Source organism: Anastrepha ludens, chromosome 4 (genome assembly GCF_028408465.1).
Source record: "Anastrepha ludens isolate Willacy chromosome 4, idAnaLude1.1, whole genome shotgun sequence".
Taxonomy (NCBI): Eukaryota; Metazoa; Arthropoda; class Insecta; order Diptera; family Tephritidae; genus Anastrepha; species Anastrepha ludens.
The window spans coordinates 40,281,673-40,304,142 of NC_071500.1; the positions used below are offsets into that span (position 1 = coordinate 40,281,673).

At 35.3% G+C, this 22,470-nt stretch overlaps 1 protein-coding gene across 1 annotated transcript in view; it reads right to left on the reverse strand.

Annotated features, from left to right (window-relative positions):
* Nucleotides 1-7,426: 7,426 nt before the first annotated feature.
* The window catches only part of LOC128861796 (SCY1-like protein 2), a 156,188-nt gene continuing 141,144 nt past the window's right edge, over nt 7,427-22,470 (reverse strand). The window contains exons 15-16 of the mRNA XM_054100173.1: nt 22,010-22,075; nt 7,427-7,612 (exon numbers count right to left, since the gene is read on the reverse strand). Of these exons, the coding sequence (XP_053956148.1) occupies nt 7,427-7,612; nt 22,010-22,075 (252 nt within the window). The remainder of the gene's footprint in view (nt 7,613-22,009; nt 22,076-22,470) is intronic.

A 22,470-nucleotide genomic window follows, 5' to 3' on the forward strand; every position in this document is an offset into this window, starting at 1 on the left:
TTCTTACAGACTTAAAATTGAGAAATCTGTGCGTCTCCCTAATACCAGCAGTGACTTCCAGGCGGAAGTACTGGCGATTGGGGAAGCCTGCAGGCTACTAATCGCAGATTTCTCTTTTAAGGGTAATATCGCTATTCTCTCGGATAGCCAAGCTGCAATCCAGGCACTGGGTTCGGCCACAACAACCTCCAAAGTGGTGGAACAAAGTAGGAATAGCCTCACCATCTTGAGTGAAAACCATAAAGTTACCTTAATCTGGGTCCCGGGACATCGGAACATTGAAGGTAACGAAAAAGCAGATGAACTGGCAAGAGGGGGATCTGCCATGAATACCACTCTTGCAGAAGCGGTACTCACACCATTAGGTGCAGTCAAGAGCACAATTTCCCAAAAATACCTCCGAATCGCAGACTGTAGGTGGAAAGTCCAGACGAAATGCAATATTAGCAGAACGTTATGGCCCACCTACAACCTCAAGCAATCGTCGGCATTAATAAGAATGAAACGACGGGATGCCTGGAGACTAACGGCAGTCATAACTGGCTTTTGGTCTATAGGAGAACAAGCAGCCAAAATGGGTATCCCTCACAATACATACTGTCACAGTTGTAAACAACCGGAGAAAAAGGAGACAATCTTCCATTTCCTCTGTGAATGCCCTGCCCTATGGAAGGACAGACTGTTAACCCTGGGCCAACCGCTGTTCGAGAATCTCGAACAACTATCTGGCTTAGACGTTAACAACCTAATAAGGTTCCTTAACCGCACAGACTGGATATAGTTATGCTGTAAAAAACCGTTAAACAAGTTGGCAACGAGGATGTGGCAACAAAATGGCGCGAAAGCGCTAGTTGGATTCTGGAAGAATCACCACTTTAACCAACCAACCAACCAACCAACGAAGATTATTATTCGACCATCTTGGGGCGTTTAGATGCAAGCAATTCAGGGGTTCTGTATGACAATATCACATCTTTAAATGACAGTCGACGGCAGCATCCTGTTCCCACCTACAGTCTGAATACATTGAACTCGTTGATAAAACGTGAATGCGTGTCATGCGGTTTTCATTTTGTTTGTAAATATTACTCAGATCGAGGTAGAAGAATGGGTTGGTACGTGCCTCCTATTTGGTAGTGCTCAGGCTTGAAACACCAAAATGAGAGAAATAGTCTAAAAAGTCGAATAGTAGTCACCCTTTGGCAGACAATAGCAACCCTCCGAGTGTAATACACTATGCCCTGAAAACGTCCTCATAAAAAATCATCTGCCTTTGGGGGATTAAAGCGGGCATTAAAATTTGAGTATCTCCTTTTGTGGAAAAACATCAAAACGCACACCGCAAATGGGCGAAGGATCGAAACAAGACCCAGCAAAGGCGGTAAGCACCAATAACTTTACTCTACTTATTATGAGAAATCCACTTTCCCAGTTATAGGGTTACGATACCAAAAAACGTTATAAAAAATAGGCAACCTGTGTTGTTTCAAATTAGAGCTGTTGCTTCGTGGTCAGGGATGAGCTCACTCAATTAAGAAATAAGTATTTCTTACTTTTCTATGGTGAATTCAATTTTAGTGATGGAAAAAATTATTTGCATAACTTATAAACAATTGTAAACTTAATACGATATATGTACACACATAGAATTTTACCCGTCTTAATTATGCACCAATACGTTTTGCTTATGGCTAGGGTTGTCCTAAAAATTCAAATTGCTTTTTCCAAAAGCAAAAATACGTTAACTTAAAGGGCGTTTTAATTTCACACCCTCAATGGAATAAATTTAAAACCTTCTTGTGGCCCCAATATTTGACATCTTTTTTAAACCGTTTTTAATATAGGGTGGGCCATATAAAATTTGCTTTTTGAATCGGCTGTAACAAAAAAACGAATCAATATTTTTTCAAACTTTTTTTTTCATTTTGAAGATTGAACATTGTCATTTATGAATGAAAAATAATATCATTCAAATGGCTGCCACGACTGGCTTTACAGTAGGCCATTCGATCAACCCACTTTTTAAGCACATTTTCGATTGTTTGGGCTCCAATTTCATGAATGGCAACTTCGATTTCGTGTTTTAAAGCATCAATCGTCTCTGGATGGTTCGCATACCATTTGTCCTTAACGGATCTCCACAAAAAATAGTGCAACGGGCTTAAATCACAGCTCCGAGGCGGTCAATTGATATCGGAATTCAAAAACGGTAGCCAAATTTCGAGTGTAACTTTGGCAGTGTGACAAGTTGCACCGTCCTGTTGAAACCAAATGTCGTCCATGTCATCCTCTTCAATTTTTGGAAACAAAAACTCGTTGAGCATGTCACGGTAACGCTCGCCATTTACTGTAACCGGGAAGAAGAAGAAGACTGACCACTTTGGAAATAGGTTTTCAATATTTCCCAATTTTGTTCAAGCGTATAGCGTCCCATTTCGTAAATGTCAAACCTTTAAGTAAATTATGAACACATTTTACATGTCATTTGTGTTACCATTCTCAAAAAAATAGGTGGTTCAAAAAGCAAACGCTATATGGCCCACCCTGTATTAAGTGCACGCTAAAAAATGTATAACATCATTTTTGTTTGATTTAAAGTTAATATGTACAACGTGTAGCTGTTAAACTAAACGAATATGGTAAGCTTGTTTTTTGTTTTGGTTTCGTGGGAGTAACGATTTCGAACACATCCATAATAAAAGTTTTTTAATAAAAATTGTCGCTTGCTACTGCGTTGTTACTTAGTTATTATTGAATTATGCTCGTTTTTATTCGTGTGCTATTTTTTTTTTCATTTACTTAATATTATTCTTTCTTTCTGGATTTTTTTCTAGCAACAAAACAGCAAATATGCGACAAGTTATAAATTAGGCCGGGTCGGTTTGTGGGGAGGCAAAAAAATCGCCCATTGCTCTGTGAAAACCGTATTCTAGGGATCAAAATAAGAAACTTTGCCGAAGCAACCATACCTCTAAAACGAATTCTGATGTCCCCCAATTTGGGTCGAACTTTTTAGTTTCTTTTCTCATGTAAAGGCCAAAAATGGTGATATTTTGAAATGATTGTATGGGGACCCCCCCGGGGGAGTTCCAGGAGGTGTGCCACTGGCATGGGTGGATCGGCCGTCCAAAGTTAGTGGGGGTCGGTCATACATTTGGACTCGATTGGAGCACTCTAAATGGGTCAAAGTGGGATTTTTCGTTCGACCCAAATTGGGGGACATCAGAATTCGATTTTTAAATCGACCCGCCCTAGTATATATTCAAATATAAATGGTAAGGAATTTTAACGGTTCTAGGCCATGAATTAAAACACTTATACATTTAATTAACGTTTGTTTTGTTGTTAATAGCATCGACATTTTTAAAGTAAATAACATTTATTATACAATTTATGCCTAAATTTTGGTTTTTATGTATGTATATGTACTATACACACGGATACAATTTGTATGAACGTATTAACTATTTTAGTAAGTATGTATGTAAAAGAATGCGCAACATTTGTGGAATTCAAGCCTTTTATGGTAACAAACAGATGTGTTACGGCAGGAGTAAACAGGATCCGCACCCGCACAAGGCGAATTGAGTACTGAAGGTGGCGCGATTTTGACAAGCCTGACGTCAGTTGCCTTTCCAATACAAAGCAAACGAACAACACAAGGAGGAAAAGTTAGTCCGGTCAAATTAGGCCAAAACGTAAGGGTGAAGCTACTAAAACTCATAACAAGCTGAAAATGGATGAAATTGTTCAAAACATATGAAAAAATAAAATTTTAAAGCTCCCAATTGATCCGGCCGGGGAAAAAAAACTGACTCGAGGTCAAAGGTTAAAAAAATGGGGTTTTCGTGAATTTCTCGAAAACGGTCAATTTTATCGCAAAATTAACTCAGACAAAAATTGTAGATCATAGCATTATCTACAAAAAATGTACGAATGATTTTTTCCCCAAATACCACCGTTTCTAAGATATAACGAAGTAAAGAGTTGCAAGTGTCATTTATTAATTTGATCTTTCATAATCCATGGCAGTGCTAGCGAATTCAACTCTTCTCGCACGTAAAATAACTCTCGCCGCAAACATCCGTCCGATTGCCATAATAGGGATGATTTTTACCCTCTGCCTCGTCTACATATTGCTTGCACAAACAACTTAGATACAGTATTCTCTTTAACTCTTTATCCTGTAAATCCTGTACTAAGTTCGCGTTTTACGTGAAATGGCTGTCAAAATCCATACAAATTGCATTGCTGTGAAATATGCGTGAAATTTCATATCTATCTTACGGCAACGTAGTACTCATTAACGATGGCAGCAATATTGTTTCACACCTATTTGTGCATTTTGTCATATGAAATTCAGCGTAAACTAACAGTTAATTTGCGAGTGAAGTGCTTGAATTTAAATACTCCGAAGACATGGCATTTTTAAGCGAAACATATTGGCAAAGAGTGTAAGTAAATCTTCTTTATATTTTTTTTGTGTCAATTTAAATGATGATTTGATTGAATTGTTTTAAAAGACTTTTCTTACGGAACTTTGCCAATTGATCGCCCCAGAAGCTCATAAATTTCACGATTCTTCTCATTTGACAATCAATGTTGCTAGCAACATTTCACGGCTGTGAGCTTTAAGCAGAGAATGTTAATGCAATGAGAAGGAGCAAATGTTAAATGAGCTTTTTTCGAGTTCTAATTTGTAGATTCATAATAAGGTAATTTCAAATTCAACTTTCCTCACGAGTGGCGAATTGCAGATATTTACCACGCGAGTGACGCGAGTGGAGGGTTTCTATATTTACTTACCACGCTAGGACAGCAATTCAGATTTTTTCTGCGTTTACCAAACTACTGAGGAAGTTCATAAGATTTTTCGGCACACTACTAAGGAAATCGAAGCGAATAAATTTGCGATTAAGAAGGCTACGCGGCAGTTCATTTGTGGTGCAGAAGTCGGCGGAATTATTATTAACATTCTCTGGTACTATGCTTAACATAAAATTAAATGTATTTATGCATTTCCAACAGAAAAAATTGGTTCGAAGGTTTCTGTTTTACACATACTCGTACATGATTTCAAGTTCGATATCTTAGATTTTTCACTTAGAAAAAATTAAATAAAATTGACTTACGAAAATGTTTCTGCACGGGTTAAAAATTAAAAAAAAAAATTTATGTAAAAGTCAACAGAAACACCTTCTATTTTGCATAACGAAAATTGTAACACCGGCATTAAAAATGGGGGCAACTCCAATCAAATAAATATTTAAAACTAAAAATTTTGTATCTCTTATATTTACTTAAAAAAATTATGGAACTGGAAATATGGTTATGATATGTGTTATTGCTTTTAAATTGTTTAGCTTTGGAAAATATGAAAATAATTGTAATTGAATTTTCGAATATAATCCAAGATGTCGGTGCGCAAAGAGATTTAATATGTACTACTGTGAAGAAAATATAGAGCTCCTCGTGACTGGAATAATGACACATTGTTGTTGAAAATCGGGTGCCAAGTAATAATACTTCCTCTGACGGAAAATTCGAGTTGATACCATTCATTCAGCCAGTTTGCGATGCTCTCGTAAGAAGTGAGCCGCACTCCAATAAAGGCTGACTGCTTTGATCGGAACAGATGGTAATCCGAAGGTGCAATGTTCGGGAGAATACGGCGGGTGGGGCGAGATTTCCCAATTCAGTCCCTCTAAATATTTCTGGACCGATTTAGCAAAGTGTGGCCTGGCGTTGTCATGCAGCAAAATCAGTTTGTCATGTCTACCGTCCCATTCCGACCGCTTTTCTTTGAGAGCTCGATTCAAACGCGTTGGCTGTAGTCGGTAAAGATCGCCAGTGATAGTTTCAGATGGTTTAAGGAGTTCATAATAGATGACACTCGTCTGATCCCATCAGATGCACAACATAACTTTTGAAGCATGAATATTTTTTTTCGCTGTCGATGGACCTGGTTCATCTGCCAGGTTACAACATTTTCGACGCTTAGGGTTATCATGATACAACCTGTTTTCATGGCCAGTGACGATGCGATGCAGAGAATATTTTATTTTCTGCTGTTCGAGAAGCATCTCACACGTCAACTAAACGTCTCTCGATATCCCTCACATTCAATTGATGTGACACCCAGATACCTGCTTTCCGGGCCATTCCCATCGCGTGCAGCAGTTGATCTGTCAACATCCAACTCTTTACACATATCATCAATCGTTTATCCATTGATTGTTGTAGTTGAGATTCTTCGAATTTTTTCGGTGCGCCTTCGCGATCTTTATCACTTACGTCGAAAATGCCACTTTGGAAGCGTCGAAAACAGTCTTTACAAGTTGTATTTGATGGAGCGTGATTACCGTAAATATTGATCAATATACGACACGTTACAGCTGCACCTTTCTTCAAAAGGTAAAAGAAGCATGACTTCCCGAAAATGCTGTTTTTTCAAGACGAACGTAGACATTTGTGATGTCAGATAAAAAAGGATCTTTACTCTTCAAATGAATGTCATTTACTGTAATCAAGACCTCACATATACACCTTCAAATCACCAGACTAGTAATATACGAACACAAAAATAGTATCAGCAGCGACACCTCTTTTACGAGGGCGGAAACTTATTCCCATACCCAATATTTCGGCGGTTTTAAAAGGCTAAACAAACTTTTTTTATGGTTCCGAAATCCTCTTAACATTAGCGTTAAATATAGGTGAGGACTTTTGCAACTTGGTTTTCGTATGGCGACCCATCCGGTCTAGAGTACATGCACATGTGGTTTCAGGGTGTAGGAACGCGCGCTAAATATCGCAGAAAATGGTTACAATGTTATTGAAATGCTTTTTACATTCATACGTACACAAGTAGCTTTATACACATACATATGCATGTAGTTTTAATTAAATATTTTGCTTCGATTTTATTTAAAGCAAATATTAAATTTGACTTTTAGTATTCTTAAGTTCAATGCATTTTCCCTGGTGCAATGTGATCCAGAAGAGCGGCTGTGTAAAATTCTAGTTTTCGTTATGGTTTTTTATCTGCTTTTGTATGTATCCACTACTCCCAAATTCAATGATTTGTTATTGTTTGACGTTATTGTGACGTTCGTGAGCACGCGAAGTACGTTTTACTACGTGTTTTTTTTTCAATTATTTAAAAAAGATTTTTTCGTTAAACACTATTATATATTATATTATATGTATTGTATATGTGTTTAAATTAAAAAATTTGTTTTGCTTTCATTGAGCATTTAGTTACAAAGCACAGCCGATATGATTTAATGTATATTTGCGTTTAAGCCGTTTGCAAATCTTCATATCTTGCTAACGCCAAAAGGCTTCGCTTGTTCAATTCTTCATTACTGACTGAATGTGATATTGAGTGACGGACACTTTCGGACGTACTTAGGTACGTTGTCCATTAACCATTAAATGTAGAAGTAGTTATTTGTCTTACCATTCCGCTGCCAAGTTGTTGTAGAATCCCAGAGCCAGATCCCAATGGTCCCGATGTGTGTACAGTAGAAGTAAGTCTGGAACGGATCGATGGCATGCTGGATGATAATAAAAATGGTAAACTGCTCGATGTATTCGGCATTGATCCACCCTGTTTGTTGGAGGATAATAAAGGAGATTTCTTTGAAAGATAATGAAGTCTCTTCATAGCATACAAATGCTAATGTCATAAATATGTACATACATATATGTATGTATATGTGTATTGCCATATGTATATATGTGTGTGTGTGTCGGTGTTTCTTGTGCGAATTTTGAAGAAGAATATGTGTGCGTTTATACGCGTACTGAATAATTGGTGAGTTGATTACAATAAGAAATATATACATATATATTTAATTTATATAAACAGTTAATACATATAAATTGAAATTGGCAACACTAATTCATATAATTAATTACAAATTTAATTTTCATTAGCAATCCGATAGTTTTTCCAATTATAAATTTTATTTTAATAATGAAATATTATTAAATTTTGTTAAATTTTATTACTTAGTAAAGCCGCCTTATTGTAGAGCAGTGTTATTTTTTCATTTGATTTCACACATTTTTTTGAATTCACTCACATTCTTCTTCGCTAGAAATACTTTTTATTTGGGTTTACTAGTTATTCGCTGTAGTAATAAAATTTTTGCAATAAAATGTGATGGTTAATGCGTATTATTGAAACTGTTGAACAATAATAAAAATTAACGAACCATTTAGGCAACGAATTGAACAACCAATTACACAAAAGAACATTTTAAGTACATAAAACACAATGTCACAAACGAAATTTTAAAACGGAAGCAAAACAGTGAACGTTTAAACAGTAGTCATTATGTTAACAATAAATAAACGCATATATGTATATATATGTATGTAGGTACTTACTCATAGCGATATGATTGTATATATGAGTAATTTGGTGAAGTAAGTAGTGGTAGGTATTTGTTTATATGTAAGCATTTCGCAAGAACAGCTCAACGCAAAACGAACAAGAAATCAACAAACGATAGTGGATATGTATAGGTATGTATATACCTATGCATGTATTGTAGGTACGCTGTACCTGAAAAAATATTCTCAAACCTTTGAAAAAATCCTAGTTCTCAATTTGATATTCAGCATTGCTTATCATTTGAAACTAAATATTTTCTTAAATTTTTCTCAAATGTCTGTTATCAATTTTAGTAGGTGTTAAGAAAGATTTGACAAAATACTGGCATCCCTATTGCTTGAAAATGACTAATTTTCAACATGAAAATAAGTAAGATGGCTGGTAGATACACCTGTAAATTAATTAAATTTCGAAAAAAGCATGTTTTTATTTATTTAGAGTCTATCCCATTTATCCACATAAATAAATGGAATTTACATTCCACAATTTTGGACTGAGAAAAAAAATTAACTAAATCAGGAATTCATGTTCAAACGAAGAAGCGTACAAAATTGAGTGCCCTTAAAATATTTTACAAATCTCCTGTGGCAACCAGACTGAACGGACGACCCGATGGCAACCCTGACAATAAGAGGACAATATAACAACGTAATTGAACAAACAGAGTTTGATCGAATCGCCGGCGAGTACAGACGCGTTGTACTAATTCGCATCACATACATTTTTCTTTAAATCTAATTTAATCCTAATTTTAAACTAAATATATTATTAATGTAATTAAAAACTAAAAATAAAAAATACGTTTTTATTGAACCGCATACAATTAATTGCCAACGTCTATTCGGGTTTCACAGCTTCTTTCAGCTCGTTTGTGTTGCGAAAAACTTTATTTCTTAGTTTTCTGGTCAAACCCGATTTATTGATATCAGACAATTCAACGGGTGTTTAAAGTAGGTTAGGGCATTTGTAGATAAACTGATTGTTTTCTGATAGAAAGCAATATTGTGCTATATACCCAAGGGTTCGGCTATTTAACTTCGCTTTACGCATATTTGGCTGTTGCAATTTATCCAGAGGGCATTCTCTCATTTATCCTTTTGGCATATCCCGAAGGCCTCGTTTTCGTTTTTATTGGGTGGGTCTCAAACCCAGCGCACAAACAGCTTTGCTGGATTGCTTTGCCTTCTGGATGTTCGGAAGCTTCGCAGAGGATTTTTGCGCTAGCCCGAAGTTGTGAGCTGCTTGGACCATATGCAGAAGAATCGTCCTGGCCACTCCCAGGTGAATAACAAGCAATGACTTTCTCCACTTGCGTGGACTTCTACATATGGGACCATTTTTCCCATCTGGATAAAGAAGTAAAGCGAATGGGTTTGGTAGTGAACGAGGACAAAACAAAGTACCTCCTGTCTTCAAACAGCTCACAAACAGTCGGCACACTCGCTTATCGGTCGGCGCACGTCACTGTTAACAGATATGATTTCAAGGTTGTAAGAGACTTCATTTATTTGGGATCCGGCATTAATCGATAATAACGTAAGTCTTGAAATTCAACGGAAAATTTCTCTTACCCTGTAAGGCCAACTGCGGACAAAGTAGGCAATTGAGTAATAAAGTCCTCTCTCGACGAACAAAACTAACACTCTACAAGACTCTCATCATACCCGTTTTAATGTATGGCGCAGATGCTTAGATGATGACAACATTCGATGAGGCGTCCCTTGGAGTGTTTGAGAGAAAGATTCTGCAGAAGATTTTGGACCTTTGTACAGAAAATAAAGATCCAGCGGCTACGTTGGCTGGATCATGTCGTCCGAGTGGATACAAACACCCCGGCTCTGAAAGTATTCGATGCGGTACCAGCTGGTGGTAGCAGAGCAAGATCAGGTGAAGAAGGGCTTGGCTCCAACTCACGCCAGTTAGCGCGAGAAAGAAACGCCTGGCGCGCTTTGTTAAACTCGACATAAGCGGTTATCGCGCCAATCAAGATGGAGAAGATATCCAGAAGGCATTCTATTAAGCACTCTTTCCAACATCTGCACTTGAAGCACAGCCCTACACTATTATAAAACCATCTCCATGCTTATAATTAGCCTTTATATTCTTCAACTCAAATTCAGTATTGGGCTTTCTGCAGTCATAACACTGGCCATTCTGCCCATTTAAGTTATATTTGCTTACATGAGTGTGTACTACCTTAAAAGAATAGAATAAGTGCAAAAGGAAGTGATTTGGTTATGTTTACCATTTTCCCAAAGTCTATACCTTGAGGCAAATTTCTTTCGAGCGCTCTTATAAATCGCTTCTTTCGCGCAGTTTGCCCGTTATCTTTCTTGAACACATTTTGAACTGTATCATCGTAAACCTTTTTATTAGTATATTCCTTTAACCTTTTATTAAGTTTTACGTCTGATGCAAAGTGGCCTTCCCCCTCTTAAAATCGAGCGATCTTCGTCATCATTAAGTTCCGTTCCCTGACTTAGGCGGCTTATATCTTCTAATTAGGTATTGCACTATTGAATGAATTCCGCTTTTTATGTTTATCACTTCAAAACTTTTAGCAAACAAGAAACTGTAGTGGTTTTTATGAAATTTGATTCGCATGTTGACCGCGCACGTGAAATATAACGATATCCTGGCGCATTCTATGATATTTATGTATGAGTATTAATTTTGACATGAATTCTCCGAATTTATTTATTTTTACTTCCAGTATAAAATGGTTGAATGTAAATATAATTTTTTACATGTAGTTAAATTGAGTACACTAAAAATAAGTGCAACACATGTTGTTTTCGAAATATTATTAATTTATCGTTAAGTAAATTGGTTTTAAATTTGAACGCTGCATGTACAAATTTAATAATCTATTTTTTTACGTGAATCAAATACCTTATTCACTAACAAAAATTAATTTGTTATCGTAATCTTGTATTTTTTTCGTATCATTGGCAATACTTTGACTTAATATTAGCTTGGGGCAAAAGAAATATATTATTTTCATTTTTTATTTTGCGCAAATGATTTAAAACTGTTTTATGGCCGATCTTTAACTCTTGAGCGATGATACGACTACTAACATTCCGGTCAAAAATGCCTGAACGAAATCGACGAAACCAAAATTGCATGTAATTAGCTGTTATGGTATCGGCACCATAAACACTATTCACTACTTCATTGACCTGGCTTGCATTTTCGAATTTATCAAAGAAAAACTGTTACCGAATTTTTTCTTTGTTGCCTTCCATTGTTAACGCCCTGTAACTCACAACTGAATGAAACAAACAAAAAAGAGGTTGTCTGTAAAGTCGGTTTACTGACGATAGTTTAAGAAAATACGTCATAAGAAAATACTGATGTAATGGTTGCAATTTTCAAAACAAAATTTTAATTTTATTTGTTTGATAGATATTTTGTATGGATATAGAGAAGGAGGTAAATGGAATCGCAATGGAATAGGTCAAGTTACATTTACACAAACGTGAAAAATTACGAAGCATTTATCAAATTCATGAAAGATATGTTCAATTTCGATTGTGAATCAGACGTTAATAAGTCAACAACACTAAGAGGCAACATCAGCGATTTGCCTTTTTCAAGACACATTACACTCGAAACACTCCCTTTCATATTTCCTACTTTTCCTCTCATCGTCCTATTCTCAACAGAGAAATGGTTCATTACCATGCACACAGGAAGAAGGCATATGCAAATACAAATACATACCATGATGGAAAGAATAATGAGATGGCGCCTATCGTGGTCCCGTTACTTTGCGCTCAGCGAATTTGACAACTAGTTACGTGATTTTAGCTCCAGTATGGCCAGATTACTATTTTCGTAACTTGATTTAGCATTTTTTTTTTATTATTTAGTCTCGGAGTTTTAGTTCTTTCTTCATGAGATTTTTCTAGCTGTTCTAATTAAAATGTTATGTTTATAATTTTGTAAAATATACATTTTTTAATAATTATTTAAACAATTCACTCAGTTTTATTTAGCTTTACTTTTTTTTAACGTCTGGTGGCGTTGCCCGCGATTGCAGGTGTTGTTGGTGTTCTTCTGCTTTCGGCAGTCAAATCTCTCGTGACAATTTGCGTGACAAATTGTCTTTAAAATGTGCGTTTTTTTAAATAAATGTGTTATGCTTATGTTCAACTTAATTTATGAGGTTTTTTTGTTAAGCGAGACTCTTTTGTTAAGGGAACGACTTTTTTGCTATATTTGAAGTTATGTAACTAGATAAGGTACTCTTTTTGTAAAAATGTCAGTATGGTTTCTTTAGTATTTTCTGGTATTTTCTTGTTTATTTTTACAATGAATAACTCTTAATGTCCTATGTCTCACCAAGGATTGATGACTGGAAGAAACGATTACACCTCTATGGTTTTAATTCGCATTCAATAAATTCAAAGGCTTTTTAAAATGTGTAAAAAGGTTTTCAATCTTAAGAAGAGTTGAGAGAGGGGCATTTAATATTTTTGCATAACCTTAAATGGAGCCAAAAATTAAATTTGCACTTTCAAATTATCAAATTTTATAAGAGTAAAAAAATGTTCATTAGCACTAAAATCTTCTCAGAGTGACCTTTTTTAACCTTTTTTTGTTTAATAATATAGTTTGTTTTTTAACTTAAAGTTTCGGTAGCTTTAAATTAAAAAAAGAAACAAACACGAAACTTAAAAATTTTTGCATTTTGGGTATAAAAAATCACTAAATTTATTGCGAAGAGCAAATGGTTGGCAATACTGCACAACTCAGCAAACGTGACGCCACGTACGCTCTGATGGGCGCAATCCTCTTTCTATCATTCTTGAATACATACCTATGTATGCTCACTAGGAGTGGGACTATTTTCGAATAATACCTCACTATATATTCATTTATATCAGGGAGAAAATGATTTTAAAAATATAAAAATTACATTGGCCCTTCTCATGGTGCTAATCAGTTTTTCTCGATTTTTGAACATTTTGATTTTTTGATTTGACCGCTTCATGTTTCAATTAGCTAATATGATAAGATTTCTTTGGTATTGTTCTTGATAAAACATCGACAGGTATACATACTTATATGTATGTGCATAACTAAATGTGCATAAAAACATCAGAGCGTTTCTAAAAAAATATTTGGTTTTCCCTCGTAACAATTCTTGTGTTTAGACGCCTTAATATTAATATTAGGGTGGCCCGCACCGCACTTTTCAATTTCCCATATAAATTGTATGGGCAAATATGATTTCACATTTTCTATGTCCGCATCGGTTTTAACATTCTCAGTAACGGATCGAAATAATGGTTTTCTCTCAAACGATAAATATGGAGCCTTAAAATCTTCTTTTGCTTAATCTACAGATTTAGAAGTTATTCAAGGCCAATAATAGGATAGAATTATATACTTATTTATGTACACATGCAGATTGCTTTGAAATTGGATTGATGCGCAAATGCATGTGTGTATGTATCTATGTATGTATGTATGTAATTTCAAAAAATTACGCTATAGAAGAAATTAAATAAAAATATCACTTACTTTTTGTTGCTAATGTGTGTACAACAGATACATGACAACAACAACAGATATATGACATATGTATGTATATGTACATGTACCTACCCTGCTGAGTGGTCAATAGTAGGTAGATATTTCTTTGTATATTTAGTTATAAGACACTATTTGTAATAAATAATTATCATAGTAAATGGTTTTTGAAGTATTTATGTACGTATGCTTTTGCTAAAGGCAAAATACCTTAACGCTCTTCCTTTTAAAGTAAACAATTTTTTTTAATTCGATAATAAAATATATATTATTTATCTCTCTTAAAAAGAAGTCTGAAATAGATTACGTATTTCAGTGTCACATGAAGTTTATTTTCTTATTAATAAATAAATAATGAATTTAAACTTAATTAATTCTAAAATCTGTTTAAATATTTATTTCCTTTTGTTTTGGTGTAGAAATACTAAAGCTGATACTAAGTATTGTTTTAATTTACTCCTTGAAAGTTGGACAATATTACCAGCACTAGAAAAAACTCGCTCGGAACTTGCTGATGTAGCTGGTATTGCAAGATATTTCTTGGCTAGTAGTGAAAGGATGTGATACTGCTTTTCGTGATCCTTCCACCAAACTCTCGCCTCTAAATTATGGTTAATTTGAGACTCAGAAATATACTTTTCAAACTCACTTTGCATTTCATTTATGTTATCCCCACCAAGAAGTATATCCATAACTGTTGGAGTATCATCTGCGACCGAAGTTGACGGCATGTTCAAACAAGACTGATAAATTTCCTTTGCCGTTGTGAAGATCTTTGTTCTAAACTCCTCGGAACTTTCAAAAAGTAAGTTCTTATGTCGCGGATCTAAGAATGATGCGATGTGAGATGGGTCCACGCAACGTGTCTCCAACGTAGTATTCAGTCCAAACCTTTGAATTAAGTCAAATGAAATTTCATTTTTGAGATCCGTTACAAAACTGGTATCATTGCAGTTCACGTTGAGGTGTTTCCTCACTAAACTATTCATGATGGGCTGAACGAGAGATATTGTAATTTTGGATTCAGAACACAAAACAGTTGTTGCATTTTCTAATGGCTTCAGCAAATTTGAAACCTCACTTAACTTAAGCCACTCGTCCTCGAAAATTTCTATTTTTTGGGCCGTACGACCATCAAAAATTTCTCGATCTGCGAGCACTGCCACCAATGAGGGTCTCAGCCTTAATAGCCGCTCGACCATATAAAAGCTGGAGTTCCATCTTGTCGTGCAACTTTGTATCAGCGACAGTACGGGTTTTTCAAGTTGCTGAAGGGGTTTCTCCAGTGCTGTTGTTCTTTTTGGGGAATGATTGAAGGCACTTACTAAATTTGATGCTTTTTTTAATAAATGTCTGCAGTCTTCCATCTCCATGCCCTTTTTTATGCTTAATTGCAGTGTATGTGCTGCACAAGCAACGCTGTCTATGTTGTCCAAATTCCTAACGGCGTTTGTAATATTTTTTGCATTATCGTGGACTATAGCTGAAACTCTTCCGGAAATTGCCCACTCCTCTATAGAGTCCAGAATGAAGCTTCGCAAGTTTTCCGAAGTGTGGCTTGTACTCAATTCTTCTGTTTTCAGGTTCATTGAATGAAGGGCCCAGTCGGAATCAAAATAATGCGCTGCAAAGAAATTTGTTAGCAAAAAAGTACTTGTGTAATACAATTATGTAATGGTAAATAAAGGCGATATTTCGGCTGTGTAAGAAACGAAACTTTTTTCGCCTTAACTCTTACAAAATATCGCCCGAAAACTGGTCGCAATCAAACTATAAATATATTTTATGTAAACAACTTACCTGTTATTGTGACATAGGAATCCAATGCCCTTGAAGTCCAACCATCTGTGATCAGAGCTATATGTGTCTCAACCTTCCCAATGATACTTTGAGCTTTGACTAATTCATCAGAGTACAAAGCCTCAATTCGTTTTCGAATGGTTTTCCGACAAGGAACTTTGTACCCTGGCTCCAAAACACTCATTAACGATCTAAATCCTTCATTTTCAACAAAGGATGTCGGCAGAATATCCATTGTTAACATTTTCGTTAACGCCTGGGTAATTAGTTCTTGGCGGTCTTGGGTAATACTTGTGGAACTGCTGGTTGAAGTACTAACCCGTGACTGCCGCTTCCGGTTTGGAGGTAAAATTTCTTCTGAATCACCTGTAGCACGGCTGCTCGAAGGTTCCGGTTGATTATCAACTCCATGACTGAGTTTATGCTTAAAGTTATAATGGTTCCATAAACAAGTGGTGGATCCCATACGTTTCAGCATATCACCACAATAATTGCAGGAGGCCTCACCGGTATTTTAAACGATTGTAAAATGTTGCCAAACTTTGCTTCTGGGCATTATTATTATTTTTTTTATTTGTCTTGATTGATGATTAGATTGGCTGAACGTTCTTGCTTGAGGTTCTTGATTTTAATGAGTGATCTAACCCAACCCAAAGAAAAGTTTGCCTGAAATGTCCATCTAATATATATAATTCTCATCGCCAGTTACCTAAGCGTATGCATGGTCGTAGGACTGTCTGCACTCGTTTATCGGGCTTAGGTCAGTCAGTAGCAGGTAGAGTATATGTATGTGCATATAATAGTACTGCGAAAAGCAAAAAAAACCTAAAAGAAAATAATTTCATGCCTCAAGCAAGAGTAGTCCGCTAATCTAAGTAAATATTTACCAAAATATGAAACAAAAACAAAGAGCCGACACAATAAAAAGTAGGTAGTATTTTCATTTAACACGTTCCCTCTCCGCTGAGCCACATATGGTTCAGTAAACGTGCGCCTGATAAGCACTGATACGTTCCTGAGCCATATGTGCGTCAGGGGGTATATGAACCACATGTGTTTCATGAACGTGCAGAAGCAAAAATGTCCCTCTACGCTCATGTATTATATGTGTTTCAGGTAGAAATACCCTACATCCGTTTTTTTTTAATTATTATTATTACTAAAGCTATCCTATGACTACAAATAAACAAATTATTCAAAAAACCCTGTTGGACTTGTCGGTCAATTTTGCATTTTTGTATTGCGACAGGGAACGTGTTAATATATGTAAGCCTTTGCGTGGTTTTTGAATTTGCATACATAGGTACATGCACTTGTACAGAAACCGATTAGTAGTCCGCTAATCTAAGTAAATATTTACCAAAAATACTCGAATAGTGAAGTATTCAAATGGTAAGGTATTTGAATAGTGAGGTGGTATTCGAATAGTAAGGTATGCGAATAGTAAGGTATTCGAATAGTGAGGTATTCGAATAGTAAGGTATTCGAATAGCATTATTCGAATAAACGAATAAAAAATTCGAATAAATATTATTCGAATTACGAATACCTCTCGAATAAAAGATTTTATTATTCGAATAGTCCCACCCCTAATGCTCACTCAAGTAGGAGAGAGCCAGATATCGAACGTTGCCGAATGCGGGGGCCGATTGTGCTCTTTGTCGTTCATTCCGCGCTTTCACTTGCAGTTCAAGCAAGGTAACGACCATGAGCAAGATAACGACGATTGAGCACGATAACGACGATTGAGCACGATAACGACGATTGAGCAAGATAACGATGATTGGGCAAGATAACGACACATTTGTTCGTGCGTGCAGCCGGCTAAATCGAATTATAAGACGTTATCACGTCAAAAAAAACAGCAAGCGAATGTTTTTAGTGTGAAATGTCACCTTGACAACGAGCATAAACCTTAAATTGTTCCATTGGTACTTTACGAGATATCGATCACTACAGCCATCTGCCGAGGAAGTAATACATTTATTTTTTCCCAAAGTAATATAAGAGCAATGGGTTCCATTCCATTCCGTTTGTGCTTGAGATGGAGTTGAGGACTCTTCAATTTGAGAACTAAGCATATTCAAATTGTGCCTTTTAGTTTGAGAACGTTTATGAACGGTAAGTTTAGATGAAATTGAGAACTAAAGCTGAAGATTTGAGAAAATGGTTAGTTATCAAATTCCCCTCAACTTGAGATTGAACAAAACGTTTATTGGGAGTAAAGAAAATATTTATTGAAAATTCGATACTTGTAGATTTCGAATCTGTGCTTGCGAATAGAGCGAAATAATCGAAAAAATAATAATATTTGCAAACAGTGAGGAACAGCTGACCAATATTCGCTAGCAGCTATTGCTCAATTCAGCCTGCTAAATTTCTCTCGAGTAACTCGCTAGTAAGCATATTCGAACTCCACTATCAGGTATGTATAGCAGTGTACAAAAAGCAGAGGTGTATAGTTACCATTTTAGAGTAGGCAAAGGACAGTTGAATGCATTTGTTTATATTTGTGTGTAAAAAATGAAATACATAGTTGTACTTGTAGATATATATTTATATACTTTTGTGTGTGTAAAACAGTGGGTAAATAAATGATTTGTACATCACGCGTTGTCAAGTCAAAGCGAAAACGTGTACTCACGATCATGCTCCGTACAAGCTGCGATAATTTCCAACTAACCGAAAGTAAATGAAATAAAAAATATGGTTGGATAAACAATGGAATGCATACATTGGTAGAGAATTTGCTTAGAGATTGAAAATAATACGAAAATCAATACAAAACCAAAACGAACATTAAATCACACATATGAAATAATGAAATTATGCCCACTGAGATAATCACATAGGAAACTTGATGTATTTACGTAATTAACTGAGTAATTGAGAAAAGCTCACGCTGCGGAACACTCAGATTTAATGCGAAATCGAAAAACATTTGCACGCCTATAAAGATAGCTGCAAATATGTATGTATGTGTATATAACCAAGACACGTACATTAAGTAGATATTGAACGTTTACGATTTTGATCTCTGAGAAAAGTAGTTGTGACGGTTGCAGTCACTCAGATGCACGAGTATAACATTAAAATAAGGAATTTTATGAATCGGCATGCAAATTTGAAAACACCACGGCGAAATAAAAAATACACTGACGCTCACATGAAATAAATAAAAACAGTTATGTATTTATGTATATAAATACAAAAATATGCTCGTGTTTGGTCGGTAGAACGGAATTAAGTCATGTACAACATTAAATACAGTAGATTCTGTTTTTATGCGGTATATACGTTCCGCAAGAAACAGCATAAAAAAAGCTACCAGTTCTATAGTAAAACTATAGATACGTTTCAAAAGTGCTAAGAACCGCATAAATCTGAAATAATGTAATAAAATCGCATAAAAAAAGGGCACTAGTCCCATCTTATACCTATAGATACGTTCCTCAGACCGCATGAATCTGAAATAATTAAATAAAATCGCATAAACAAAATATTGTATTTTTGAAAATTATATCTTTATTTAAGAAACGTCAGAATCGAAAAATAAATTTACGTCAGAAATAGAATCAGACAATACCCACATGTTGCGCATTCGTTTAGGATTTGGCGTAAAATCACTTTCGTCACTTGAGGAAATGTACACGTCTGATCTAGATGGTCATGCAGGCGGTTCCATACTTGTAGGGTTAGCATTTCTGATGTAATCTGTGATGAGTTTTTGCTTAGCTGGTTTAGAATCTTGTTTATATGTACAATTCCCGATAGGTCGACATGCATTTTTAATTTTTTTAAAAACCGCACTATTTCAAAACCGTATAAAAAAAGCCGCGTAAAAGCAGAACCTACTGTATTTAAGAGTTACAACTCATAGATAAGGTTAAGCATTTGTCAAATATAATTTCAGTTATCAAAATTATAGTTTATCAAATAGCGAATGCAGCCTAACATTTCCTGCTCCCTACAATGAGGTCTATACTCTTGTGCATACCCCGAAATCGACTAATTATACGACTATGACCATTCGACTAAAAAAAAAGCTCCGTTTTCACTTTATATGGTCCCACTTGTCTTTTTTCTGTCCCATGCCTCAAGCTACCACTTCGCGGAAAGCGTTTTGAGACGGTTGAAGGGAGAAAACAGAAGTTCTAAACAACTGTAAATATGCGTTATGGAAATTGTTTTAAAAATTGAAATGAATGAAGTAAAAAAATATATATATATAATTGGCGCGTACACTTGTGTTAAGTGATTGGCAGAGCTCCTCCTCCTATTTGTGGTGTGCATCTTGATGTTGTTCCACAAATGGAAGGACCCAAATTTTAGAGCCGACTCCGAACGGCAAATGGTTTTTTTGAGGATCTTTTTTCATGGCAGAAATACACTCGTAGGCTTACCATTGCCTGCCGAGGGGTGGCCGCTATTAGAAAATAACTTTTTCTATCATTTTGCTGTTTCATGCATGGGGATTCAAACCTCTCGAATGGGAGTCACGCTCGAACCCATTCGGCTACGGCGGCCGGGAATAAAATAATAGGCTTTGTATATTAAACCACTTCTGGGTAAATTTTGAGCAAAAGTTAGGGATGAATGCGCCCACAATTTTGGCAATTGTGGGTGTCAACAAATAAGAAGACTAAAACATGATTGACTCGAATAATCAAATGCACGAGGTTTGAATCGCGTTTACATAGACAAAAATACAAAGTGGCTCCAAACAGCCTCTTCTCTTGATACAAGAGTCTAGAGTGCAAGAGTAATGACTACTTTAGCTCACCCATAGGCAGCTAAAAATCTACGAATACGAAGGTTGCTTTTGCTTTCTCATCCTACATTTTCTCCTACGATTAGTTTCTGTTACTCAATATGAAGAAATAGTTCGACGATAAGATGTTTGGGTCGAATTAAGAGGTCAATTATGAAAGAGAATAATTTTTTGAGGTGCAGGTCGAATGAAGAGGTCACCTATGAACGAGAAGCATTTTTTGAGCGTATCTTATATTATAATTAGGTGGACACTAAAAAGTGGAGAAACGTTGAACGAATCACATTGAGCGAAAATGTGATTATTATAGAATAGATTTTCTAAGACTTATCAAACCACTCCCAGATATGTATACTAACAAATTTCTACACTTTTCATTTATTTGTTTATTTATTTGTTAACCTTGCCTTATAAAAAATCAGCATGAGAAAACAATCAATTACAATTACATTCCAACGAAAACAGTTTATTTGAAATTATATTGAGTGTGTGAGGATTCGAATACCATCCAACGGGAATCGTAAATAAATTTCGAAGGACATAAATAACGGCAAAATGCAAATAAGTACATGAGAAAACAATAAATTGGAATTGAAATAAGAATATATAATTATGAAGCGGTTACTGTAACTGGCGGTATAGGTGTATATAATATTATAGGATTGACATTTTTTTATTAAAAGGTTTCAAAACTAACTTTAAACAGTTTCACGCCACCCATACCACCTCTACACTAACCACTCCATCCGTCATAGGAAATAAGATAACTTCCGTGAACAGTTAATATAGTACGTTTTGATTTTATTAAAATTATAAAGATAAAGGTTTCCTTCGAGTTATTTGTACGAAAACGATTAAGATATACTAAATGTAGGAGTATGTAACTTTTTATCGTTTGACGAGCGTGAGTTATGAGTTATGTTATTAATTATGTTATTATGTACCCTGTATTTATTAAGGTATTTACTAATGTATGTATGTATTATATTATTCACCGGCTTAACATAGCTGTACACATTCCTTCCAATATCTACATATGTACATAAAGGCATCGAGATCACGCCACTGTTGGCTGTCCGATTATAGTTATATGTTTCACAACTTCCCTTTTATGATTCATGTACTATGCTAGTTAATGACATTAAATATGAATCGATGTAGTTTTTTTTTTAAGTTGAGTTGAATAAATAAAGTTATGAAAAAATAATATTTCTTTGAAATATAAAATTTCTTTGAAAAATAAAATTTTCTTTGAAAAATAAAAGAAAATTTAAGTCGTGCGAAGGCGAGTATGAGCTTTCATTAATGGTATGAAACGAACAAGATACACATTTGCGTAGTAGTTCACACATTACAAAAACAAAGCAGCAATGTTGGTTAGTTACAGTTATTTATGCGAATATTCGTACATGCGAACAACGCAACGCCCTCGCACAAAAGACCTGAAGAGTGATTTCAATGGCAAAAATTGTTGAGACGTTTTTTAGACTTACAACATAAGCCGACGAGGAAGGTACCGAAAACCTCGATCCGGAACCACCGCGAGCACCAAATCCATACTTCTATTCGAGGAGGAAGTGTAGAAGGCATTTACCATTTACCAATTACCATATCGTATATGTAGTTGTTATGTGGTGAAATATTAAGTAGTAAGTAAATGAGAAAAATAATTCCGAATTTCAATACTGATGATAAATTTAGTTTTCTTCTTTTCGTTTTTTTTTTTAAGAAACAATAAAAAGTAGCTTCTAACTAACTAAATCGTCCCCTTAGTATTAAAATAGCCTATACATTTTTTGATGTTTTGAGAAAATGAATTTCAAACTTTTTGTCGAAAATAGCTCTCACTCAAATCTCGTTATGTCTGTAAATGTTTATTATTTTTTGACTGACGTTTTGACCCACTTTGTGGAACTAGAATTTGACAAAATTTTGACCACATATAAAATCGACG